The sequence below is a fragment of the Polistes fuscatus genome, unplaced genomic scaffold (genome assembly GCF_010416935.1).
Source record: "Polistes fuscatus isolate 324 unplaced genomic scaffold, CU_Pfus_HIC Scaffold3, whole genome shotgun sequence".
Lineage (NCBI taxonomy): Eukaryota > Metazoa > Arthropoda > Insecta > Hymenoptera > Vespidae > Polistes > Polistes fuscatus.
This window is the reverse complement of record NW_025113107.1, coordinates 7741125-7767743: the sequence shown is the minus strand read 5'-3', so window position 1 is coordinate 7767743 and position 26619 is coordinate 7741125. Positions and strand designations below refer to the sequence as shown.

The window sequence follows — 26619 nt, the reverse complement described above, 5'->3', positions numbered from 1 at the left end:
AATTAAACAATTTAAAAAGAAGTAAATAAATAACTATGTGAATACTGGTTATAGGAATTTAAAACGATTTAATGACTCAATGTCTATTTGTTAATAGTGAAATTATTCGCAGTATGAAATTATTATCAATGAAATAATTCAATACTCTCTATGTAGTCTTGATTAATAAATATTTCTGATTAGAATAAATGGATACATTTTTTGATAGTTAATATAAACAAACTTTCATAATAGATACAAAAGAATGCAGAAGTACATAGAGGCTCACAAGTCCCCTTATTTATCTAACCAGATTCATCTTATTAGTTACTACCATATTTATTAAATTATAGAATATTTTTTTTATTAAGAGATCAAGTCTATTTCAATACAAATTTTGCAAAAAAGAAAAAATACTCAATTGTTCAGTCAAATATTTGGTCCATTTTTATATCATTAATCTCTATTCCAAAATAAAGTTTCAATACAACAACTATTAACTTTTAAATATTATAAATAAAAATTCTAAAATACATGTAACGTACTTTCTACATACAAGCATGTCTTCCATTATTCTCAATTTTAATTGTTTTTAACATCATTACAATAAGTTGTGTGTATGATAACTTATAATTTAAAGAGAACATATATATATAACTCTGTTTGTAGATACTAAATATTGAAGATATATATGCTACCATTTATCAACTATCACTTTATATATTCAAAAGTATAAACAAACAATGTAATTTTAAGTCGATATATATTTTTATATTAATGCCAAGGTACAAATAAGATATTGATTTATTTATATATCACTCGAACTTGAATATTAATATAATTTAATTACATTTTCTCACATTGATTGTCTTTTCAATCTTCTAGTTTTTTATATTCTTTTAAGGATTATAATGTCTATATTTCATATAGGCATTAATCTAAATAAAAATTATAAGTATAATTAAAATAACATTTAATCTACAATAAACATATTAATTTTTACTGAAAATAATATTAATTAGATGTAAATATTTCAATAATCTTTGTGCAATTGTGCAGACATGCTTGCGCCGATTTAAATTTGATAAGTAGTTATAACGAGGCAAGATTTTATAAATTTTTAGTTAAATTCATAATTTTTACTAAGAAAATTATCTCTCAATTTTAAATTCATAACAAATTTTATTTTATTTGTTATTATTAATATTAAAGTACTCTAAAGAATTAATTTCCTTTTTTCTTCTTTTTTTTACATAGGAAAATAAAACTTCGAAAACAGTAATCTTGTTTAAAACTACTTAAACATAACTCTTTAAGAAATGTTTTTGTCTAAAAAATCTATTTATTCTAAAACATTAAAGATTTTCTTAAAATCATTATATATATACTTTGTATATAAATATATCTTATATTTTTGTAGGAGGGTTTTGCTCTGACAGAGGTTGTACACTAGCATTGATAAGATTGTGAGATCTACCTCTTCGACCTATACCTTTTTTGTTTTGAGATGTGCTAGATTTTTGTAGCATATTTTCTTGTTTTGCATTCTGAAATTCAAATGTTGAACTTGTTTCATTTAATTCTTGTGGCTAAAAGCAAACAATTTTAATTAAAAAATTACTTATCAAAATTACATTCTAATATTTATTTTATTATATGCTCTCTTCTAATTAATCTTACTTGATTAAGAGAGGAATTATTTAATCTGCCTTGTGATTTATTTGGTTTGTTGATTCTGAATATTTGTGTATTCATGGTGTTAGAATGAGGAATAAGGTTTGATACATTTCCTACTGCTTTAGTGCGACCTTCTCTGAAAACTATTCGTTGGCCACGTTTTATATATTCAGGATGTTTTATGAATCTGAAGTGTACCAATGCTTTATCTCCTGTTCTTAAACAATCTTGGGACATTGAGATAATAGAAGCAGTTTGTCTTATACTTCCACAGTGAACTATAATATATAATGAAACATGAAATGTTTTATTGTTTTATATATACAAAAATAAAACAAATGTAATTAATTTACCCATTGCTTGATATCGAGAACTAATCGTTGTAGGATGATGTAACACCAAGATTTCACCTTCAAATTCCCAGCATGCTTGAGGATTTAAGGCTGGTGCAACCATCACCATGCCTTTCCTAATTTGTGATCTTTTTATCTTTTTTAAAGCAAAACTTGCTGTTTGACCTCCTCTTACTTCACGAACTGGCATTCTTTTTCTGTGGATACTTTTTACAGTGATCGGTATAAAATGTCCCAACGGATCAGGCCCCAATAACAAAGTGTCATTTAATTTAATTACACCTTTTAAAGTTGTACCAGACACTACAGTACCAACGCCCTAAGGATTAATAAATTTGAATTAAAAAGAAAAAATTAAAATCAGAGAAAGAAAGAGAGAGAGAATAAAAATGTACATTATATAAATAGATATTACTTAAAGATATTTCGCATTCTTTTGTTGAGGATAGCAAGAGAAATTATTTTTTTGTACTTACTGGTACAGAATAAGTATCATCAATTTGAAATTCTGCCGGTTCATCATCATGACTAGTTATTCTAGCAGTCAGAAGATTTAAAAACATTTTAAGAAGATCTAAATTTTCTCCACTCACATTAGATACTTGGAAAATAGGACATAATCTATATTATAAAAAAGTAAAATATTGAAATTTCTTATTTCTTTTTGTTTAAATACAGATTAAATTATAAAAAGATACAAATATCACCCATAATTTATAACTACAAGTTTTTGTAACTTATATTAGATAAACTAACCGTTCTGATACAAAATTAGTTGCACTAACAACAACATCATCTGGAGTTTTTACTATGACTGGAACTTTTCTACAGCCAGGTGATTTCAATATTTTTATAAGCAATTTTAAATTTTCTTGTAATACATTTGGTGGACACATATCAATTTTTGTTACTACCACAAATACAGGTACCGAAAGAGCTAAAGCCAATCCTAAATGCTCTTTAGTCATTCCAACAATACCAGCATTTGCTCCAACCATTAACATGCCTTAAACACAAAATATTTTTAATAAGAAAAAATTGAACTAATTCTACTAAAACAGCTTACCAAAATCTGGAGCATGTCCAGTCATTCCAAAAACAGTTGTTTTAAGATACCGTTCATGTCCAGCAAGATCAATAAACGTTATAACTTTGGATGATTTCTCACAGATCTTTACCCAATCTAAAGAACCGTGTTCTGGCTTATTAACAACATTTCCTAAAATACAAATAGATTGTCATATGAGCATATTGAAACGCAATGGAAAAATTGATTTTAATACATACCAACACTATCAAATCCAAGTATATCATTTCCAACAGAGCTAGTCCGTCCCGTTTCAGCTTCATGTTTATGGCGAAATAATTTTTGACGAGCTAAACCTCTTCCATTGTCTAGTTCACCATGTGTCAGTACTCCTAAAAGTGTTGATTTTCCTGCATCCACATTACCGACGACAGCAACTCTAAAAAATTCCATTGAATATTTTTAACCAAATTTTTAATAGCATTTCACTGCATCTTATAATAATTATCTCTTTTTATATAAGTTAACATTTAAAATAATGTTTTTATTTTTAAAAACCTAATTTCGAGAAAATCTTGCAGGTCCAGCCGCCTCCGTACAAGGCATTGCCCTGTCAAGCCTTGATCTACTTTACTTTGACGTAAGAGTACACAATCAGCTTCTAATGTAGCAGCAAGTGATTGTAAAGTAGCTACTGATGCTTCGTATTCATCTTCTTTTAATCCATCCTCGGAACCATCTACAAGTATATTGAAATAATTATGCAATATATCCTAATGTGTTTATAATCTTACTTGTTATTAAAATTTTCTATAGCTTCATAAAAAAGATTGATATTTCATAGATATGTACCTTCTGCAATACCAATGTCAAATATCGTTTCACTTCCACCATCATGAATTCTTTCTTTTAGTCTTTTAAGCAGTAGCTCGTATTGATCCTCTGATGGACTAACTAATACATTCTAGAATTGAAAATGGTTTCTTTCTTAGAAAGTTCATATTTTCTCGTTATAAGATTTATAACATCTGAAAGATATACCTTTCCTCTGATACTTGAATAATCTATCATAGTTGGTGATAGATGTTCTTTCCCTGAAGTTTGTGCAATAGCCGATGTTATAATTGAGCCAGAACTAGACATTTTTTTTAGAAATGATCGATTTATTAAGAATTAGTAATAAATTGTTTTTATCTGAATTTAGATATATTCGGTTTTTGAATTGTTTTATGTACACATATAGATATCAATCATTTTCCAATATTTAAATCCAAATCTTTTTCTATAAATTATTAACTTCAATCTATGCATAACTGATGCACGCGAAAATTGTTAATTATATCACCACTTGGTTATTAGTTAAAATACATTGTACTGCTTCTTAAATGTATTATACTTTAAATTTTCAAGAAATTCAAAATGTATTGAAACATTTGTTTGATATAAAGTAATCAATCTTTTCTTCAATTCGTACCTGAATAAATCAATATATGAATATTATTAATGTTTGAAGACATTTTCACAATATTTTTATAACAGATATACCTTATTGTGTAAAATTATCATTTAATTAACTACTAATAAAAAATCCAATTTTCATACTATTAACATCAGTAAAAAGTTTACAATAATAATTATATTTTTTTACATATTGCTGGTTCAGACAAATAATTTTAATAATTTTTTCTATAGTTTGTTATGAAAATTTTCATTTTGATATAATTATAACTAGTAAAAAAAATATGCAGAATATAATTTGACAATAATTGACTGATGAAACATGTGAATGAGAACATATTGTACGTTCGAGAATGGAATTTTATCTATTAATAGTTTCATATCAATAATTGAAATATATGTTGTAATTAATATCAACTTGAATATTTAATTAAATAATATTTTTATATTACTAATAATATATTGAAATACCTATAGTAGTTGATTATAAATGTGGATTTAAAAGGAACTAAAGAAAACTGACATGTTGACACTTGGAAATTACGAAATGAGTTGTCAATGATTGCGTGATATTACATTTTAAATTTCAGGCGCACAATGTTTAAGTAAGGATCACCCCTTTCAACAAATATTCGTATTAGTAAAATCAACAGAGCACTATTTTATCAAAATCAATTTTATTCTTCTATTTCTAAACACAAAATCTCTAATATGCGTTTTATTTGTAAATAGCAATGATTCGCATCATTGAATCGTTTTGGATCATACAAACTTTCTAATGTACGACCTTTTACAATTTAACATAAAGGAGCGTTTCCAATGGACATCAATGTACCAAACGCGATTTTTATTTTTCTTTCTTTACTAATACAAAAATTCGATATTATTTGAATCTTATAGTTTAGAAAAAATATATACAAATTTATATTTCTTGAAATGCAATAAGTATTATGCTATATATTTAACGATTATTGTATACGATAATTGAATGAAATGATAAGCAGAGAAAGGATTGGATCGTTCTTTTCTTATCAATGAAATTCTCCAATCAGGATAGAATATTATCATAATATTATGCGATCCATATATATGTGTATATATATACAAATATATGGTGTAACGTATACATATATATGTATATATATTACGATTTAAGAGATAGCCAATGGAAATAAACGAAGTGTAATATTCTACCTATAAGTAAATACTTTATAAAACTGTCAAATGCACAGAGGTTATAAATAAATAATCCATCATTGGTATTCAACCGATTAATTTTTCACTTATATTATAATACTTATTTAAATTTCCTTCCTGGTACATAACGAAATTATGTAGTTACGATGGTGGCAAATACAGGAAGTGATATGACTGGATCTATTTACCATGAAAGACAAGTAAATAATATGTACATTTTCTCCACAACATTGGAAATAATTATTTAGTAAGATCATTAATTAATTTCGATTATAGGTAAAAGAGCTTTGCGCTCTACACGCATTAAATAATTTATTTCAAGAACGTGGTTTTAGTAAACAAGAATTAGATCAAATTTGTTATAGCTTAAGTCCTGCATTGTGGATTAATCCTCACAAGTCTTTATTAGGACTTGGAAATTATGATATTAATGTTATTATGGCTGCATTACAACGAAGAGGTCGTGAAGCAGTTTGGTTTGACAAACGCAGGTAAATTTTGATCGTATTAGTATTCATTTAATGTCTTTTATTCTTTCGACATCGTATTAATATTATTTGATAATATTAGCAATTTTCTGTGAATATCCACATTTACAGAGATCCAAAGTGTCTTCGCCTTGATAAAATTGAAGGCTTTATATTAAATGTTCCAACAGAATATAAACTGGGTTTTGTATTACTCCCATTGAAAAGGCGCCATTGGATTGCCTTGAAAAAAATTCATGGTGCCTTTTATAATTTAGATTCAAAGTTAGATTCACCACAACTTATAGGAAAAGTGAGTTTTTAAAATTACATGTTTTGCTTGTACAAAATATAGATATAAACTGAATGAAAAATCATATTTTGATGTTTATAACAATTATAATATAACTACAATTTTACATAGGATAATGAATTGCTTGTATATCTCAAGGACCAAATAGACAGTAAGGAAAAGCAATTATTTCTTGTTGTCTCTAGAGAAATAGATAGTAAACAAGAGTGGTTAATGGAACCATATGAAATTAAAGAAGATAATAATACTGATCATGATTCAATTACATATATTGAAGATGGCTATCCATCTGACATAGATTTAAAGAAATCAGAATCTAAAGAAATGAATGAAAATGAGGAATTAATTTGCAATAAAAATACTAGATAATTTTTACTCAACAATAAAAGTGTGATATTAGTGTGGGATATAATTTATGGAGGATGGAATCAAGGCAAATGATCAATGGATTTTTTAAACTATAAGGAATATTATCGGAAGAAAAAAAGTTAGAGTTAATGAATGTTATGCTGACACAGAACTCTACAATGTAGTAGTTCTGACTCTATTTAGACAAATATCTTAATACATTGAAATTGTTGGACATATAATTTGAATTTCTAATTAATAATTCACATGAGTATTATTAAAGCTTGTATGTCATGCACTTGGTAGAAGTTTAAAATAACTATTTATGTTAAAACTTGTAATATGTGCTGCTTTTAAGTTATGATCACATAGAAAAAGTACTATATTTTTTCGGAGATAGATGCATTAGAGAATTTTTGTTATTAATGAGAGGTTGTTTATTTATTATTTGTTATTGTAAATGCTAAAATAAATATTAATATTTATATTATGTTATTAGCTGGCATTGCATAATGTTTTTTATTTAGATAGATAATTGAAATGTTTTATGGATTAAAAATTGTCTTCATAAAACTGAAATAATAGCATATAAAAAAATATCAGTATTAGTTAGTCCTTTTATAACTATAAAAAAAAACTTATTCTACAGATGCCAAGATAATTGTATTGCATTTAGTACAATTTATTGTACATGAAAATTAATGTTTGATATAAAAGTAATATAATATAACAATTGTATGTAAAAAAAGACCAAAATAACTATCTTAAATGATATAAAAATATAAATATATTTAAATTACTTAAGAAAGGACAGTTAGTAGAGACTTATAGTTGTAAATTAATTGAATGTTACTTATCTTAAATAACAATATTCGGTATTTAATTTTTCAAATATTTTATCTAAATAAAAATATGGCCTCATAAATAAATATATTATTGTAATAAGGTATTATTAGTTATTGTAATTAACTTAAACACTTAAATACGTTCTATATATTTACATATTATTAAAATAATATAATTATTATAAACTTATACATGTATATATTATGAAATCAGATGTTTAATGAAGACAATCTGTCCACTTCAAACAATGTGATTTTATTATTATGTAATATCAATAAACAGTCATATTCCTGCAACTTTTTATATACATACAAATACAGATGTTATGATAAATCTTTAGTTAATAAGAACATTATTTTATATTAATATTAGTGTAACTTTTTTCTTTAAAGTTTTTTCATACAATTGTAAGAAAAGGAAATATTTAAGTGATTCTATTTAGGTGAAATACCCTGTATATAGATACTCTTACAAAATTCATTTTTACAATAATATATATTTTACCACTTAATCGATAGAGCTGTATTCATTTTTTCTATTTCATGATATTGTGTATGAAGATAAGCTGCAGCTTTATCTGTATTTTCTCCACTCAGCCATTTTTCATATAATTTATGTACAGCTAGATTTTCTTCGGGTGTATTAATTGGTAGATTATGATACATAGCTTCAAGCTTTAATGCAAGTTCCCGAGGTTGAATATTATCTTGAGGCCTTATTTGTGCCCCACCATTTAAACATCCTAATATATTTATATATATAAAGATTTATCATGCGAGTAAAACAATTAGAGTAGTAAGTTATTAAAACTTACCACAGGGACATGCCATAATTTCCACATAATCATAAGAACATTTTCCTCTTTTTAATTTTTGGACAAGATTTTGTATATTCCTAAATCCATTCGCTACTGCAAATTTTAATAATACTTTTCCATCTTTTTCTAATACTGCTTCTTGAAAATCAGGATTTCTTAAATTTTTAAATTCTAATGTTGCATTATTTTCATCAAACAAATGCTTTGCAGCATAATGAAAAATGAAATCAGCATAACCACCAGATCCAGATCCTTTATGACTCAATAAATCATTATCTATTTTATCATTACATAATCCAAAAGGTTTTTTAATTTCTCCATCTTCGATATCATTTAAAGTTAAATGACTTTCATTCAGCATTTGTTCCAGTTCGACTGAAAATAAATTTGGTATAAATAAAAATGATTATATATGATATAAAAATAACATACTTGATGTAATAACACAATCCACATCTCTACTATTCTTTTGATGATTATAAAAATCTTCACGAGACGCTTCTAATTTTTTATCATAACAAGGCATAACAGTAACATGATATACTTCTTCTGGCGAAAGACCCATATTTTCAGCTAAATGATATTTAACTAATGATCCCATAATTTGCTGTGGTGATTTGGTTATACTTATATAGGGTAAAATAAAATTACCATGGGTTTTCTCAGCATAACATACCCAGCCTATAAAGAAAATCTTTTATCTTAAACAAAAAATTATATTTAAAAAGAAAAACTAATAAAAACAACATACCTGGGCATGAAGATGCTAACATTGGTAATTGCTTTTCAGTACCTTCTTTCGCAACTTTATAACGTTCAACAAACTCCTTGGCAGATTCCAGAAGTGCAAAATCATCGGCAATACTCATATCTAAAACTACATCTGCTCCTAACTTGTAAAAATATCCAGCAAGCTTGTGTAAAGCTTGTTCTGGTTTTAATTCATAACGTTGTGCCATGGATAATATTGGTTGAACAGATAAACTTACTACTATAAACATTGAACACTCATTTTCCTTATTATAATGAAAAAAAATTGACATTAAAAATACATTTACAATATCTTAATTATTACTGATCATGATTTTACTATCTATAGAATTATTTACTTGTTGTTGCTTGACTTTTTCTTGAAAAATTCTTAAAAGATCCTCAGGACATTGTTGCGAAACTAACACGCTTTCAGCAGAAGTAATGCATCCACTACATGCTAAACAATCAGCTAATGTAATTTCAACTTTTTCTAATTTTTCCGGGATATTATTCTACAAAATATCAAATATCAAATATAGTAAGTTATTGAAATTATTTAATACATTTGTAAATACGTATAAATGATTATAATGATATATATATATTTTAATTAAAAACTATTGTAAAATGTACTTCTTTTAGTGAATAGTACGTTCCATCTTCTTCAATTTTTATTTTTGCACCTGTTTTGCTTTTAGACGTTTTGATTTCAACTGGCTTTATACATTCCTAGAAAAAAGAAAAAAATTTGAATTTAGCTTATAAAAAAGCAAAAGATAAAATTAAAATAATCATTTATTTGATATATTCTAATTTTATTTTCTACCGATTGTTTACCTGTGATGGAGTAATGAAATCATCTAAATTTGTAATTTGTAAAGCACCACTAAATCGTGATGCCATTTTAAAATATTTTATACGAATTTTCTATAATTTATTATTGAAAATATGAGTTGTTAACCTATAAAATTCAGCATGTGACATAAGATAAAATAAAATCTAAACAATAACCCCCTCCTGGAATGACTCATTCAATTCTGAAGCATGCGTACGCCTGGCAAATGGCAACCATTCTATTTCGTAACAAATCGGGTATCGTTCTATTTGGAGTTGTTTCTGAATGTATTAGATTATTTTCAAAATGACAGAAGTGAAAAAAGACGACGTTCTCAAAATTCTACACACTTATCCACTCTGCAGAGTGAGTAACGATCGTTCAATGTGCAAAGTATCCCGTTTATACGAGAAATGAAATTTGAGACGTTTGATCAATAAGTCAAACTTCTGCCTGGTAAACAGGCAAGGTTTTCCATTTGTATATTTGTTTTATTAAACATTTCAATCTATTGATTTGATTTTATAATTGTTGTATTATGTCTATTACATGTAGAGAACGTTTATATGAAATATATTAAAATACGTTTGTTTATAGAAGTGTGACATGTCGGACGAGATGAAACAAGAAGCAATGGAATTATGCGTGACTGCTGCAGAAAAATATGCCGATAATTATGAAAGCGTGTCTCGGATGATTAAAGAAACGATGGATAAAAAGTTTGGAGCTTCTTGGCATACAGTTGTCGGCGAAGGTTATGGATTCGAGATAACGTATCAATTGAAACATTTATTATACATGTATTGCGCTGGTAACTTAGCAATATGCATTTGGAAATCTGCATAATTTTATTTATCCAAACATAAGAGAAATCACTTTTCATGAAATCTGGTCAATCTTTATTTATGATTTGTACATTTTATTAATGTTAATAATGCATTAGCTGAAATGCAATATAATTTATTATTCTAGTCCAATTCGTACAATATTTTGAAGAATATCATTGTTTGATATAACAAATTTACAAAAATCCAAATACCATGAAAGTATAACGTTATCAAATAATACTTACAATTTATATTTACATATACATATATGTAATGAAATAATAATCGAGTTAATACTATCACATGTAATCTGTGTATATAATTATTAAGAAATACTTATAATATGTTTCTACATAATATTACATAAGTATATTTGTCTAAGTAATTAAAAGTAATAAAAACAATTCAAAATATATAGAATTAACAGAAAATCATTTTATTTGTATTGGCTAACAGTTCTCCAAACAAGGATAGCAATATTCCCACCCGTGAACATATATAATAAAGTATTTTCTTGATGAGTTATAGCACTAGCGTAAGATTCTCCAACAACAACTTGAAAAGGCGCGCCAAATTTTCTGTCCAAACTTTCCTTGATCATACGTGCCGTTTGTTCATAGTCCTCAGCATATTTTTCGGCGGCAGTAGAACACGTTTCCATAGCTTCTTGTTTTATTTCCTCTGGCATATCTGTAGACTGCAAAAGTATTAAATAATTTAAAAACTTTATGCTAATCACATTTTTTACAATTTCTACCTTGCATAAAGGATACGTATGAAATATAAATTGAGGTTCTTCTTTTTTGACTTCACCAGCCGACATATTTTGCAATTTTTAATACAAATATTTTTCGACTAAATCAATATATATTTTAAATAGGACAAAAAGAGATTATCTATTTAATGCTATTTATGCGAAAATTCTTGATATTAATAAAGTATTTTTCATTAATATATTTTTTTTAAAATATTCTCCAAATTTAAATTATGAAACAAATGGCGCTGCTTGTCATTTTTGTAGATTTATTAATTTAATTCAAATCGTGTATGTCTGTGGTGGTGGTGACAGCGTGAAATAACTATACTGATCTGTTTATATATGAAAGAAGGCAGAATAACATACTTCAACCAGGTAATATTATATTTATTTAATATTTATTAATATTGCAAGAGTACTTTTTAAAGTACAGGATATTGTACTACACAGGACATTAAAATAACAACAAAAATTGATATAGAAAGTAGACTACATTCGTCAAAGACGAATCAAATTTCTATTCGTACTTTAATTACTAGACCTTATTTATGTATATTTTGAATTCAAACACCAGATGTCAACCACTTTGCTTTGATATATATATAATTGCGAACCTACTATTCGAATCACAAATATTGGGTATAGTAAGTTTTCCAAAACAAAGCGGGGTTAATAGATTTTTGTTAGCGATGTTTATGAAGTGGTAGTAAAAATTATGAAGATCGAGATCTGTATTTTATACTGTGCTTGCGAATATCATATAGTTAATAAATAAATCTCGTAAAACATTATAAATTTGATTTATTATATATATAATATTAACTTCGTGTAGTGCAAATTTACACGGTAAGTTGATGTAATAATTTTTAAAAGGAATAGGAGAGTTACGTTTATATATATATATTTTTTTTTTATGTAAAAATAATATAATTGATAAAACGTTATATACAAGGAAACTAGTAATTTCTACATCTGAGTAAATTAATTCCATAATTTATTTATTAATCACAGCTTCTCTGTCAAGTTATTGTTGGTGAATAGTGCCATGCCGACATTCATGGACTTTAAATATTTATGGAATACTAATTTGTGACCACTCAGCAAAAATAAAAACATAAAGTAATATCGTAATTTTTTAAAATTATCAAAACTAATATAGTGTGTATATATATATATATATATATATACACCTTTTTTTCTGTTAATATTATTAAGCATAGCTCAATGGTATTTATTTCTATAACCTATCATATGGAACTTTCGTATTGTATTAGTAATAGATAATTTAAATATGTAGTTCTTAATTTTCAATTACTTATACATTAGATCTACTTAAAAATAATTTAATAATTTCTCCTTTTTTTTTGTGGTCTATTCAGTTTTACTACGCATGAGAAAAGCTTTTATTATTTCTATTCGTTGTTTTTACTTTGAAAGTAAATGAAATTATAAAAAAAAATACATGTCTTTTGCAGTGCATACTACGGCTAGTATACAAAGACCAAAGAAGAAAATACTCAAACTAGATATAGATATATTCATTTTCCATCTGCTTAAAAAACAAAGTATCGTAGTTTTGTATAAATCTTTTTTAAACATTATAAAACGTGTACTACTTGTTATATTTATTGAAATTTATATCACTCTTATTTTAACAGAATAATGAGTAATTTAGAAAGCAGGGCTCTAATTGCAGCTGCGATTGGAGTTACTGTTGGTGTTATTAGTGTGGCTGGTATGTTTTTTTATCAACAATTTATCAATAAGCAAAAATACCAAGCAGGGAATAATAGCCTTGAACCTGTTTATCAAAGTCTTGCCAAACTACAAAAAGAAGTAGAAGCTCTAAGGTAAAAAATGATATCAAATAAAATAATATATTTGATACTAATGATAAAATGGATAAAATGAATAAAAAATATGTCTTTTTTAGACAACAACAAAAAAGGAAGAAGAGATCTACGTCTTTGAATAGAAAACATGCATTAGGTTCTAATGATAGTACATATGTTTCAACAGAAAATGATCTAGACTCATATTCTACAGCAGGAACAGATATTGCCGATGATGAATTTTTTGATTGTTCAGACGCTGAAGATGGTACAGAAGATATTGAATCAAGGTTTGACATATATCAAAATTATTAAATAATAACATCTTTAATGAGTTCACATATTCACGTGTGATTATGCGTTATAGGAAATCGATGTAGAATATAGTATAGAAATAATTTTATTTGTTTCAATATTATTTTGTGGTTTTATTAAATTTTAAAATATAATATATATTATTGGTAAACCAAAATGTATATCATGAAAGGAAGAGATTATATGTTTAGTGATACAGGGAATCAACATCAATAAACCAATTGGGAATAGAACTTATGAAAATTGATGCACAAGAAGAAACGGAAGAACGGAATAAAGACACCGCATATTATAAATTAAAAGAATTAATCGAATTACATCCACATAATGAAGACGTAATATGGAGATTTGCTAGAGCTTGTTACAATTGTATTAATAATTTTACTGATATAGAACATAAAAATAAAATTATTAGTGAAGGTAATTTTGCAATTAGCCATAAATTATTAGTTTTATGAACAAACAAATCTATTAGGTTGGTTAATAATCTTATACGGTTTTTGCCGTATGATAATACTTGGAAAAAACCGCATAAACTTATTGGTTTTATTTTTTAGGACTCAAAGCTTGTGAACGAGTTATTGATGTAGAGGATGCAGATCTTCATAAGTGGTATGCTATTCTTATAGGTATACACGGTGAATATCTGCCATTGGCAGAAAAAATAAAAAATGGAACTGTCTTCAAGAATCATGTAATAATAGCTTTAAAAATTCGCCCAAACGATCCTGATTTACATCATCTACTTGGTAGATTTAAATATGAATTGTCTAGCTTATCTTGGATTGAAAGAAAAGTATGTTTTTGTGTAATATTAATTTGTTGACAATTTATATAAAAAATATCTTTATATAATCATTTTATTTTAAAATTATATTACAAACAGTTAGCATCAACATTTTTTTCTGAGCCTCCAAATGCTTCCTACGAAGAGGCAATTGAAAGTTTCGAACAAGCCGAAGAATTAGCAACTCAACCACATCTAGAAAATCGTTTATTTCTTAGTAAAGCCTACATAGCTACAAATAATTTTGAAAAGGCGGTTTATTTTTTGAATGATATTTGTCTACAATCGATTGTAACCAAAGGAGAAAAGAATATACAATCTGAAGCAAGAAGATTATTGGAGACATATTCAAAAGATCTTTATAAAAACATTTGAAGTTTTTCTAATTTAATTATAAAACAATTAAATAAGATTTGATAGTAATATTATTGTATAGTGAAATTTGTAAAAAACAAAATACTAATGGATTACGGCTTAATTACTGATACAATCAAAGTTAAATACTAAACAAGTAAAAATTATCTTGCTATAGAATATAGATAACAACATAATACAGTGAATTGTAGGAAAAATAATCTTATTATAATTCTAGGAAATGTAATAATAATCAATATGGTTTTTTGATATTTAATGACATTTAATATTTCAAAAAAACATATATATATATATATATATATATGATATTAAAATATATATATTTATCCATATGATTATTTTTTCTTTTCATATGAATTATGTGCCTTTATTATATAGAACATCAAGATCTGAATTCTTTTTATAAATTTTCTTAAATGCAACCATTATTTTATGATAACCATGATAATATTGTCTAGTACAAAAATATGTGTAAATGTAATAATTATATTTAATTGCGAGGAATATGTTATATTTTATTTTTTGTAGTTTTTGGATATCTATTTCATATTTGTTAAATAAAGGTCGTTAATATATAATATATATATATATATATTAAAATTTCTAAATAGTAGATATTTATTTAATTTACAGCTTATTGGCCCAATAAATGGATTTGGTTACAATATTTGTTTCCGCTCATACACACTTATACATATATTATATTTGGTTTATATAAACTAATCATTTTTTTATTTTCTTGAACGATATAATTTAATCTCTTATATTATCTTATTTTTGAATATTTTTTCCTTAATTTTAATAGATTTATAATAAATACAAATACCCAAATATACTTTTATAAATTTATTAATCTACATTGAAAATTATATGATTTTATAGGGAATTTTAAAAAGTATATTTAATGATAATTGTACTACACTACTATATTTTGCATAATTATACAGATTGTGCTTTTTAATAGTTTCCTATTAATTTATATTCGATAATTGTTGAATTATTTATTAATAGCAGAATAGCATATCATAAGTTATTCTTTGAGGATTGTAGCCCTGTATTTAGTAGATCAATAATGGTCCAGCAGCATCCCAGAACTCAGTTCATACTGGGTAAAGAAGAGAGGGTGTTAAGGGTGGTACAGTGAAGCCCTTGTTATAAGGTTGTAGAGAAGCCTAAGAAAAACGATATTTCACAAGAAAGCAGTTGACATTCAATGCTTATGAAGAATAGTTCAATTGTACAATTTATGTCAAAGTAAGTATAATAATCGTTTTTTATTGTAGAGTAGAGAACACGCAAATAATATAATAATACTATAATGAAAAATAATTATTAAAATAAAGATGAAAATAATGAGAAATATTTTATTTTTTATTCAATTATATTTACAGGCTGTAATGCGTGGACTGTTGCGTGGTATGTTATACTGTGCTCTTTGGTATGGTAGTATCGTAGCAGGTTTCTTATTTATTGCTTGTCCACTTTTACCACTTTTGCTATTCAGTCCTCCAAAATTTCGAAAATGTGGAGATTTGCTATTTTCTTGTTGGGAACTTTATCCCACAGTGAGTTTATTGTATTGATTTTTTAATATTTTATTTTGTTATACAGACAGTGAATGTTAGATACATTTATTATAGGCGCTGTTAAAGATATTTGGTGTAAAAATCTTTGTATCAGGAGACCACATTTCTCCTAACGAATCAGCTGTACTTGTAATGAATCACAGAACACGAGTAGACTGGAATTTTTTATGGGCTGCGATGTATCAAGCTTGTATGCCTGATATAGCTTGTCATAGATTGAAATTTATTCTGAAAGATCCAATAAGACATATCCCAGGACCAGGTGAATAAAAAACAATCATTGTAAATGTTATAATATAAACTATGTCATTCTGATGTATTTGACAGGATGGATAATGCAAATGAATGGTTTCCTCTACATAACACGTCGTTGGGAAGAAGACAAAGGTCGCCTTTTACGTACTTTGGATTATCTGGTAGCACTAAGAAGACGTACACAATTACTTATATTCCCAGAGGGTACAGATTTAACAAAAACTAGTAAAGAGAAGTCTGATAAATATGCTTTACAACATCAACTACCTCAATATATTTATACACTACACCCAAAAACTACAGGATTTAGTTATTTAGTGCAACATCTTCAGAAGGCAAATTATCTTGATGCAATATATGATTTAACAATAGCATATCCCGATTATGTTCCGCAGTCTGAAATTGATTTAATTAAGGGCAAATTACCTCATGAAGTGCATTTTTATATCAAACGAATACCATTTTCTGATATACCGACACATGAATTGATGTTAAGACAGTGGTTAGAAGATAGATGGTCTAACAAAGAAAAAATATTGAAAACTTTTTATGAAAAGAAAAGTTTTCCTACTGAAGTATGGCCAACAGCAAAAATATTACCATTACAAGCTGCGTTTAGTTTCTGGAGTATATTAACTGGTAAATTAATACATTATTCACTAAATTACTTTTCCTCATGCTCTCTTCCTAAATATTCAATTTATATAATTTCATGTATAAACTCTTTAATTTAAATACAAATGAAACTATATTATTCATTTACTTCCTAATATAATCAATATTTGTAGGTACGACGATACTATTATTAATTGTTTCTCCAATATTTCAACTGTGGGCATTGATACATGCTATCTTTTTTATTGGATTATCTTTATTTACAACTGGATTCAATCAAATTGAAATGGGATGGTATTGGCGTTGGAAAGCATATTCATTTTGGGTAAAACACAGTTAATAACAACGTTTGATCAAAGTAAGTGATAAACTAATTTATGCTTTTATGTCACTGTGATATTGGTACATCTAACTAAGATTTGGATGTAGATCTATCATACTTATAAATAATGTTCCTTGTGTTGTACACGTTAGATTTTAAAGTAATATGTATTTGGAGCATGTACATATTTACAAATAGATACAAAATAATACACAAATATCAGAAAGTTAAAAATAATATTGTAACAATACATAATAATTATGGTGGCGAAATCAAGCAAAATTATTATTGTAATTTACGAAATGTGAAAAACATATTCTATACGAACAAATTTTGTACATTTGTTACATATAGATATATATATTTATTTATTTATTCATTTACTGCATGTCTTCTGACTTATAATTAGCACAGGAGTATTAACAATTTTTTAAAGATAATATAAAATTTTGTAAATATGTCCACAGATATGAAAAAATGATGTTTTTATACAACTATATACTATTGCTCATTTCAGAAATGAGTCATTAATAAAAAAAAACAATATTGTTGAACTATTAATAATTATTCTATCAAAAATAATCAATGTATAATTCTGGAAATTAAAGTATAAATAAGAGTAAGAATATTAATATTGGAAGTAATAAGTTCTTTAACTTCTGTACTTTTATAAAAATATTAGTTTGCTCTAATCTTAATCTTCATTAAACCAAAGAAAAAAGTACAAAATTGTTTTTAATTTAAAAAGAAGAATAATATAAATAATAAAATGAAAAATAATATGTGGCATATATAATGTATATAGATATCCAATTGTAAATTATTAAAATTTATAGTTGTATATTCAAGGAAATAGTTGATAAATCATTGTCGTATATTATTTATTTTCTATATTTAGCTATATTATAATATTAAGAAATTACGAAAAATTTAAAAATCATACAATATTTTCACTATTAAGAATATATTGAAAAATATTAATTTACAATAAGTTTTGACGTAGTAATAGATTTATATTTTTTTTGTAGTTATAAGAAAAGTTTAAAATTAAGTAAAAGTGAATTCATGTGCCAAAAAGAAACATGCAGAGAGTTTGTAGTTCTCTAAATTATAAATATTAAAAATTAAAAATGATACATCTATTATTCTATATGTATATATTGCTAAAAACACGAAATCTGTTATATCGCGAATTGATTTGTTAAAATTTGAAATATCCGAAAGCATTAGCAATGTCGGTTCTTTATTACTCAATTTGCGATAAAGCAAATTTTGAGTATTTACAGTAATATATTTATAAAGTATGTTTGTAAAATATTTTATTTATACTAACAGACTTAGGATTTTAATCTATTTAGTTATTAAAAATATTAATTAATATATTATAGAAACAATTAACAAATGGTTCATTTATAAAAGTTCTCTTGTTCAGAGGGCTGTATATATTTAAACTATAATTGTATTCAAAAATCTAATTACAATTGTAATCACAATTTTAAATAAATGTATATGATTAGATTGATAAATATTATATATATATATATTTTTTACTATTTTATATTTATATTATATATGTAAATGGAATGCTCTAAATGGAAAGACATACCACATAAAAATTAAACTAACTTTTAGACTTTATATACAAATTTAAATTGATATAATTCATCTATTTAAATTACAAAATAGTGTTACATCTCAATTTTATTGGAACTATTGGAAAAAGTTTCATTATTAAAAATTTTTCAATTTTGGACTTTTTTCCTGTTTTGTGATATCTTTTCTGACTTTTTTTTATTAGGCATTTTATTATATTTTTGTAAATTTATGAATCTAAATTTTTATTCCTAATTTTTTAACCTAATCTTTTTTTTGCTGAATAAATTACAGAAATCGTCGATTCGTCTAACAAATGTTTCATTTTATGAATAAATCTAAAAGACCAATATAACGGTTTCATCCATTCTTTATGACCTCTTAATATTGTATCCATATAATTCGGAAAATGAACAATCATATCTCCAAGAAAAGTTGTGCTTTCTAACATTATAAACAAGGCTATAAGGTCAACGAAAATTATATCAGCAACATACGATGTAAAATATTAGCTATATAATATTTATTTTTCGTATAATATTATGTTTATTTTTTCCAAATATAAATATGACTTACCATCTGCAATAATATAATCATTTAAATCATAACCAGGAATATTATGCATACAATTTTCTATTAATGCTGTACTATTTTCAATAATTTCCATTATATCTTGAGTAAGTATTGCGATCGTTAAAAATTTCATTTCATGTGATCCCATTTTTTGTATAATTTGAATAATTTCTGCAAACTCTTGTCTACGTTTTAAAAGTGATATTTTAACTATATATAACGTATAAATATAAATATAAATTAATACTTATACTAAATTTTTATGTAAAATAAACATTTAAATAAGGTATTATAATTAATTATCGTCTTAAAGTACATACATAAATCTTCATTTGATTCTAATTTAAATATTGCTTCCAATAGATCTTTATTCGTTCTTTTTTTATTATTCTTTGTGGATTCTGTCTGCACATACATAACTGCTGATAACACTAATAAAAATTTAATACACATTAACACCCATGGTATTTTTACTTGCATGATGACACAACAATTTGATTATAATGTATTCGAAGATTAAATGTAGAATAACGTTCTTTCCTAAATTTAAGTATATATACAGGATGTGTAGGTGACATTTCTAAGAACGTATATAAATAACAGATTATAAAATAAATATTAATTCAATAGAAAGTCTAAACCAATGTCAAATGTTATAACTGATAACGTTGATTTTATAAACGCTTTAATTGTACAAAATGAAAAATTGAGAATAATATTATTGAAACAAAACGAACTCATTTTATATATAAGTCTACATTTAAATAAAGGGTGTATTTGGACAGTTCGAGGCTTTTTTTACGAGGAATACGTGTTAGAAAACTTTGTAAAGTACGTGTACTCTATTTATCTCTGGGTTCAAATGTGTATATTCAAAGAACTAGTTACAATTCTAATTGCAATTTTATAAAAATGTATTTTATTAGACTTATAAATCATATTAATATTTTATATTTAGAACTATACAATAAATATTAGAAAAATTACAAATATTTATAATTTGATCTCTAATCTTTAATGAGATGTATAAAACTATCGTATAGAAGTAGTGTTATTCGAACTGTAAAACAATTGTATCATACTGTATAAATCTAGTTTTATTGCATATATAAGGGTAAACTAATATAAAATACTTTCACGCAATTACACACAAATTTGTTACCTACAATGAAATACATTATATGAATCTACGTATGATCTTAGAGATTGTTGTCAATGTTGATTTTCAGTGGAAAAAAAAACAAAATAGAAATATTTCTGAATAAATTATTTAAATTACAGCTTAAAATATTTCTTATTTTATTAAAACTAACAAAACTGAGGTTTTGTTTATTTTTAATTTAAATTCTTCTTTTATGTCGCGTAATCGCTTTTGAGCTGTAGAAATTAATCATATGTCATATTAAAAAGAAATTAATTTAATAATTAAATACCTATACTTTTGCATATTCCACACATCGTGAAGGGTCCGTAGGATAATATTCTTGGCATTTAGTCATTAATCTTTTTACAGCTTGAATATATTTTCTTTGTTTTTCATCGTTCATTACATGCGCTACATTTTTGGAAAAGATCTTTTCTCTCCCAGTACGCGCATGAATACCAACCATAGTTACACCAATAGGCCAAGGAGAATTTCCTATCGCCATTTGTAAATATGCATCGCTAGCCTAAAATTTAAATTTCTGTTAACTAAGTTGTTGACAATGTATATGTAATAAATAATCTGTTTCATAAATGTAATACATACCAAAATATAATTACGTTCAAGTAAATGTTTCATAATTTCAGTTAAACTGTCAGTTATATCTTCAGGAAGAGATTTATTTTTTAATTTTCTTAGAAGCGGTTTTAAATATTCCCTTGTTTGAGCATAAGTCGCACTAGCCATTTTACCTTGCGTACTCATTTTTACTTCAGACGTTCTACTATTTAATTGATTACCCCATACTTGTACTAGGAATTGGATAAATTGGACAATAACATTTATATCAAAGTCCCTATCACCTTTGTTTAATTTGTCAGACATTTTTTGTATATCTTCATAAGTGATACCTTCTTCGGGTACATTGACATCTCCTTTAACATTACGGTCTTGTGATTTAATAGATGTCAAAATTTCATTTAAATATGCTTGATCTACTTGTTCCATTGCTTCTTGGAAATCATTTCTGAAGCCCTTTAAAGAAATAATATCATTTTGTTATCATTTTGTGCATTTTAACAACTCTACATAAGTTAGTCTATATAAAGCCTTATTACCTTGTTTACTTCTGCTTCAAAAATCTCATGTTTTCTTAATCTTTTAAATGCTTCTTTTTCTGATTCTCCAAATAACAATGTAGGTTCTCCTCGTTCTCTTAATCTTCGTATTACTTCTGGCCTAGGTAACGTTGATTGTTCCAAACTATTATCTTTCACGGATTCCTGTTGTTCTTGACTCACATCAGATTTGACAATATTGATACTATTATCACAAGTCTCATTATTTTTTGTTTTATATTGAGACTCTAGTTCTCCCCTTCTAAAGTATTTCTTATTTTGTTGCTAAATAAATATAAATAATTATAGAGTAAAATAGAGAAGACGACATTTAAAAAGTAAGAAAATATGAAAATATGAAAATAATACTCACTAAAACATTACTTTCTTCTAATTGTTTTCGCTTTTTTAATATTTCAGCTTTTAAAATATTAAGACCACCACCAAGTGACATTTCTAAATTTGTTTCTTTTCTTTACTTCGTTATTAGGTAGCCATAATACAACTGCTAAATAAGCAACAATCACGACTATTCTAGTTGTTTCTATACATATAGGGATTTAACCGTTTGAGAAAAAAACAAATGTTGGCAAGACTGATATCATCAAATCCGTAAAATGTGGTTTAATTTCGTAAAAAAATATAATATCTTCTTTAAACATTATGTTATATAAACAAATTTTATTTATCTTAGGATGATCATGAAGTATGTTTTGCTGATGACGAAGGATCTCGTCAATTATCCGTTGCAGATTATTCAAGTACAAATATTCTCGATATTGATAAAGAATTGCTAAAAAAAATAATTAAATATTGAATTATCTCGGTGTAATCGGTATTATGTTAAAAATGAATTTTTTAGTGTAGAGTACATTAAAATGTTCGATATATTTTAAATGATAGTTAATAAATCGAAGGAAATGTCTATTGTAGTTTAAAAACACCGAGTATATGTTCGGTGTACTGTCTTCCTCGAAATCCATCGTAAAACTGGGTCAATGTCCTCTGTAAAAGTTGTTTTGTTAAATGTAGTTTATATGACTTTCCAAATAAGGTAATTCTATTTATTACGAATATTATTCCCGTTATACACATGCATAGCATTCGGAAAGTCATATAAACAACATTGAATAAAAGAACTTTAACAGAGGACAATAACTCAGATCAACGGTGGATTTCGAAGGAGAAGGTACATAGATCATATTCTCCGAGCTTTTAAACTACAATATACATTTCTTTCGATTAATTAACAATTATCATTTAAGATATATCACATCCCTACTCATTCTTCTATAAAGAAACGCATCTTGTAGATCAAGATTCTTGTCAATGTTTAATTTGGATGAGAAAAGAAACAGAATATAAATATTTTTGCAAAATTTATTTCAATTATAAAACAGCTTTAAATATTCTTTATTTTGTTAAAACTATCAAAGAAATGTTCATACCTCAACATTTATTTATATCGGAGGACTACGCTATTGTATAAATTCTGTTTTTCTTAATTTAAATTCTGATTTTATCTGGTGCAGTCGCGCTTGAGCTCCAGAAATGATATCAACGGTAGAGTCATCAAACAATTCTTGCATAAAATCAGCATATATCAAAGACCAAGTTAGTATATTTACCCTCTTCTCTTCAAATTTTAAGACATGTTTAGTTATATCCGGAAAATTATAAATTATATCTCCGAAAAAAATTGTTTCATACAATATTGACAACAAGACTATAAAATCAACAAAGATGACAACGTAAAATATTGATGATATGATAAATATCCTTTGCATAATTTAATCTTTATTTTATGCAAATATAAGTATAAGGCATATGTAAATTTGACTTACTCTTTATAATTTTTTCGCTGGTTGAAATAGGTTCATCACTAAAATTGACATTACTTAATATTAATATATAGTCCTCAATGTTTCCTATTATATTTGTGATCAATTCGTTAATCATTTTAAATTGAAGATGATATTTATCCAGTTCTTTTATATGTACAACAGCTTCTGCCCAATCCTTTTTAATTTTAGCAAATTCTTCTCTCACTGTAATAAAAATATATGGCATATATATAAAATAGAAATTGAAATAAAGTATTATAATTAAAGATTGCGTCTTGTAGTACATACAGTTTGCTTTATTTGATAGCATATGAAATATAGCAAATTTTACTGGATTCCCGTCAATTTGTTTTCTTCTAAAATGTGAAATTTCTTCATTTGCATATGCAAACGTTGATAGCACTAACAAAAAATTAATATACAGTAATTTTATTTCCATGATGATCAAACAAAGATATATAATTAATCAGTCATTATAAGATATTCGTAAGATCAATTTAAAATGATGTTATTTCGTAAATGTAAATATATATATATATATGTATATATATTAGATGTGTATAAGACAAGTTGAGTTACACTTCTAAGGACGTATATAAATAGCAAACTACTACTTAAGCTAAATATAAATTCATATAATAATCCATATATATTCAACGGAATATATTCAAAAGTTAATACAGATACTTGAATTCATGTGGGACCTCGCTAACATATAGACGTTTAAGAGATTTGAATATCAACTTAAAGGAAAGTATACAAAAATAAAATTATTTCTATTTTATTGAAATTCTCACAAGCATAATAATCATAATTCATATTATGCAATTATTTTTCTTTTTGATATTTTTTGTAATATCATAACAAATTAATGTAGATTTTACAATTAGTTGATTCTATTTTAAACATAACATATTGGAACCGATTGCTTCTGATTGGTTCATTCATCTACTCTAAAGTCTAATATGCGCATACGCATGTGTGTATGTGTGTGCGTGTAACTGCTGATAGATTAATAAAATATAATAAAAATGCTGTTTATTTTGCCTCATGTATAAACTTATAATTCACTGAAAGATAACAACTTATCTATTGTTTCATTGTACAAGTTGAATCAAAACATATAATACAAGGTTACATTAAAAATGATTTCAAATAAAAATGAAGACATTTATGATAGTCGACCGAAAACTCCTCCAAAAGAAAGTTGTTGTGGCAGTGGCTGTAATCCTTGTATTTTAGATGTTTATCAAAAGTTATTAAAACAATGGGAAGAAAGAAAAAAAAATAACATACTTATAGAATCAATAAAAAATGTAATATCTCCAACATCTTTTAATACTTTTGTAGTTATCAACAATTATAAAGCATCCAAAGATTATATTTTTATATGGTTAGAATATAAAGGTAGCTTGAATCGTGTTTATTTTATAAATACCATTTAAGATTTTATTACACACACGCAAATTCGTATTTATATATTTTATATTAAAGGTAATATTAACAATAATAGATCCTTATACCTAATTCCTGGACAACATATTGTATTACGTTATGGTTCTATGTCAAAAGCTTACACACCTATTTCTTGGTCAGAAACAAGTTTGATGCTTCTAGTAAAGATCTACCCATCAGGAAAATTTAGTCAGGTTTTAAATAATGCAAAGAAGAATGATGAATTTGAAATCAGAGGACCATATGGGGATTTTATATATAACATTAATAGGTGTGTTATTATAAGAATACTACCATAAATCATTGTATTATGTTTATATTGTTTTATTATAGCTTTCGCGAAATCATTATGTTCTGTATTGGATCTGGAATTACAGCAGTTTATCCTTTAGCTAAGGTTATTGTTGAAAATGAAGAAGAAGAAACGAAAATAAATTTCATTGCTGGTTTTCGATCAATTTCGTGTGTCCCTTTAAAAAAAGAATTACGAAATTTATCAGATTATTGGAATTTTGTATGCACGATACATATATCAGAAGATCTAATTACAGGTAATTTGATAATACTCATAATATTTTAAAAAAACATTGAAATTCTATGAACAATCTTGTTTCAGACACTAATCAAAGTATTCATGGTATTAATATTCAAAATGAACGTTTATCTAAACAATCAGTTTATAACTACCTACAACGAAACCAAAAACCAAAAACAACGTTAATTTTAATATGTGGAACAGATAAATTCAATCATTCGATTGAACAATGGTCAAGAGAAAATAATTATTCTCATATACATGTATTCAGATAATAAGATCTATTTTTATTATTTAGATTATTATTATTTATATTCAATATTAGAAAAATAGAAATTTTTATAAACATCTGATCAAGTCCTGATTATATGTAAATGATGAATAAAGGTAGCATTATTCAAACTGCATTAAAGTTATGTTTATATGTATATATATATTCTTTTGCTGTTCATATAAAGTGTACAATACTTGTTTTTAAACATTAATACTATAAACAAACATACACACATATTTCGTGCTTGCGTACAAATATAATAAAATAGAAATGATTTGTTTTAATGTTTATTTTTATAGAAAAAATCAGGATATTAATCTTCCAAATCGATTTATTTAAATT

At 25.6% G+C, this 26619-nt stretch overlaps 10 protein-coding genes across 19 annotated transcripts; 5 read left to right on the top strand and 5 right to left on the bottom strand.

Moving 5' to 3' along the window:
* Positions 1 to 151: 151 nt before the first annotated feature.
* LOC122519615 (GTP-binding protein 1) lies at positions 152 to 5296 on the bottom strand. 3 transcript variants are annotated; one of them, XM_043639194.1, is made up of 11 exons: positions 4966 to 5296; positions 4078 to 4510; positions 3889 to 4000; positions 3595 to 3775; positions 3297 to 3475; positions 3076 to 3228; positions 2766 to 3015; positions 2486 to 2630; positions 2010 to 2328; positions 1660 to 1934; positions 152 to 1568 (listed from the first exon to the last, which is right to left on the bottom strand). In XM_043639194.1, exons 2-11 carry the CDS (start codon positions 4177 to 4179, stop codon positions 1386 to 1388), a joined length of 1899 nt encoding a protein of 632 aa, XP_043495129.1. In that variant the 5' UTR covers positions 4180 to 4510; positions 4966 to 5296; the 3' UTR covers positions 152 to 1385. The 3 variants fall into 3 exon arrangements, with proteins under 3 accessions (XP_043495129.1, XP_043495130.1, XP_043495131.1); XM_043639195.1 differs by having other exon boundaries at positions 4078 to 4171; XM_043639196.1 differs by having other exon boundaries at positions 4078 to 4171; positions 5071 to 5296.
* Positions 5297 to 5644: 348 nt separating this feature from the next.
* On the top strand, positions 5645 to 6950 carry LOC122519344 (josephin-2). The gene is made up of 4 exons (XM_043638728.1): positions 5645 to 5891; positions 5968 to 6182; positions 6291 to 6471; positions 6583 to 6950. The coding sequence occupies exons 1-4, from the start codon at positions 5838 to 5840 to the stop codon at positions 6838 to 6840; spliced, it is 708 nt and encodes a 235-aa protein (XP_043494663.1). The 5' UTR covers positions 5645 to 5837; the 3' UTR covers positions 6841 to 6950.
* A 949-nt stretch (positions 6951 to 7899) lies between these two features.
* Positions 7900 to 10266, bottom strand: LOC122519734 (probable cytosolic Fe-S cluster assembly factor AGAP009023). 2 transcript variants are annotated; one of them, XM_043639402.1, is made up of 7 exons: positions 10073 to 10266; positions 9869 to 9964; positions 9558 to 9747; positions 9234 to 9470; positions 8915 to 9163; positions 8480 to 8857; positions 7900 to 8407 (listed from the first exon to the last, which is right to left on the bottom strand). In XM_043639402.1, the coding sequence occupies exons 1-7, from the start codon at positions 10136 to 10138 to the stop codon at positions 8166 to 8168; spliced, it is 1458 nt and encodes a 485-aa protein (XP_043495337.1). In that variant the 5' UTR covers positions 10139 to 10266; the 3' UTR covers positions 7900 to 8165. The 2 variants fall into 2 exon arrangements, with proteins under 2 accessions (XP_043495337.1, XP_043495336.1); XM_043639401.1 differs by having other exon boundaries at positions 9234 to 9498; positions 9592 to 9747; positions 10073 to 10265.
* A 16-nt stretch (positions 10267 to 10282) lies between these two features.
* LOC122519735 (dynein axonemal light chain 4-like) lies at positions 10283 to 11626 on the top strand. Its single transcript, XM_043639403.1, has 2 exons — positions 10283 to 10436; positions 10668 to 11626. The coding sequence occupies exons 1-2, from the start codon at positions 10377 to 10379 to the stop codon at positions 10914 to 10916; spliced, it is 309 nt and encodes a 102-aa protein (XP_043495338.1). The 5' UTR covers positions 10283 to 10376; the 3' UTR covers positions 10917 to 11626.
* On the bottom strand, positions 11334 to 11720 carry LOC122519302 (dynein axonemal light chain 4-like). The gene is made up of 2 exons (XM_043638669.1): positions 11655 to 11720; positions 11334 to 11594 (listed from the first exon to the last, which is right to left on the bottom strand). The coding sequence occupies exons 1-2, from the start codon at positions 11718 to 11720 to the stop codon at positions 11334 to 11336; spliced, it is 327 nt and encodes a 108-aa protein (XP_043494604.1).
* Positions 11721 to 12227: 507 nt separating this feature from the next.
* LOC122519727 (regulator of microtubule dynamics protein 2-like) lies at positions 12228 to 15163 on the top strand. Of its 5 annotated transcripts, XM_043639393.1 has the most exons (8): positions 12229 to 12500; positions 12666 to 12773; positions 13130 to 13219; positions 13313 to 13504; positions 13588 to 13776; positions 14001 to 14221; positions 14359 to 14597; positions 14688 to 15163. In XM_043639393.1, the coding sequence occupies exons 4-8, from the start codon at positions 13317 to 13319 to the stop codon at positions 14961 to 14963; spliced, it is 1113 nt and encodes a 370-aa protein (XP_043495328.1). In that variant the 5' UTR covers positions 12229 to 12500; positions 12666 to 12773; positions 13130 to 13219; positions 13313 to 13316; the 3' UTR covers positions 14964 to 15163. The 5 variants fall into 5 exon arrangements, with proteins under 5 accessions (XP_043495329.1, XP_043495333.1, XP_043495328.1 ...); XM_043639394.1 differs by lacking the exon at positions 13130 to 13219 and having other exon boundaries at positions 12228 to 12500; XM_043639396.1 differs by lacking the exon at positions 12666 to 12773.
* An 865-nt stretch (positions 15164 to 16028) lies between these two features.
* On the top strand, positions 16029 to 17969 carry LOC122519803 (lysocardiolipin acyltransferase 1-like). The gene is made up of 5 exons (XM_043639510.1): positions 16029 to 16217; positions 16355 to 16528; positions 16604 to 16811; positions 16877 to 17443; positions 17593 to 17969. The coding sequence occupies exons 2-5, from the start codon at positions 16361 to 16363 to the stop codon at positions 17757 to 17759; spliced, it is 1110 nt and encodes a 369-aa protein (XP_043495445.1). The 5' UTR covers positions 16029 to 16217; positions 16355 to 16360; the 3' UTR covers positions 17760 to 17969.
* Positions 17970 to 19449: 1480 nt separating this feature from the next.
* LOC122519748 lies at positions 19450 to 20898 on the bottom strand. The gene is made up of 3 exons (XM_043639417.1): positions 20228 to 20898; positions 19911 to 20117; positions 19450 to 19796 (listed from the first exon to the last, which is right to left on the bottom strand). Exons 1-3 carry the CDS (start codon positions 20385 to 20387, stop codon positions 19594 to 19596), a joined length of 570 nt encoding a protein of 189 aa, XP_043495352.1. The 5' UTR covers positions 20388 to 20898; the 3' UTR covers positions 19450 to 19593.
* Positions 20899 to 20986: 88 nt separating this feature from the next.
* Positions 20987 to 22953, bottom strand: LOC122519747 (pre-mRNA-splicing factor 18). Of its 2 annotated transcripts, XM_043639416.1 has the most exons (5): positions 22543 to 22953; positions 22170 to 22454; positions 21963 to 22086; positions 21658 to 21863; positions 20987 to 21577 (listed from the first exon to the last, which is right to left on the bottom strand). In XM_043639416.1, the coding sequence occupies exons 1-5, from the start codon at positions 22621 to 22623 to the stop codon at positions 21341 to 21343; spliced, it is 933 nt and encodes a 310-aa protein (XP_043495351.1). In that variant the 5' UTR covers positions 22624 to 22953; the 3' UTR covers positions 20987 to 21340. The 2 variants fall into 2 exon arrangements, with proteins under 2 accessions (XP_043495351.1, XP_043495350.1); XM_043639415.1 differs by having other exon boundaries at positions 21658 to 22086; positions 22543 to 22952.
* Positions 22954 to 24985: 2032 nt separating this feature from the next.
* Positions 24986 to 26410, top strand: LOC122519781 (NADH-cytochrome b5 reductase-like). Of its 2 annotated transcripts, none has more exons than XM_043639471.1 (4): positions 24986 to 25420; positions 25586 to 25739; positions 25802 to 26019; positions 26085 to 26410. In XM_043639471.1, exons 1-4 carry the CDS (start codon positions 25159 to 25161, stop codon positions 26276 to 26278), a joined length of 828 nt encoding a protein of 275 aa, XP_043495406.1. In that variant the 5' UTR covers positions 24986 to 25158; the 3' UTR covers positions 26279 to 26410. The 2 variants fall into 2 exon arrangements, with proteins under 2 accessions (XP_043495406.1, XP_043495405.1); XM_043639470.1 differs by having other exon boundaries at positions 25508 to 25739.
* The last annotated feature ends 209 nt before the right edge of the window (positions 26411 to 26619 follow it).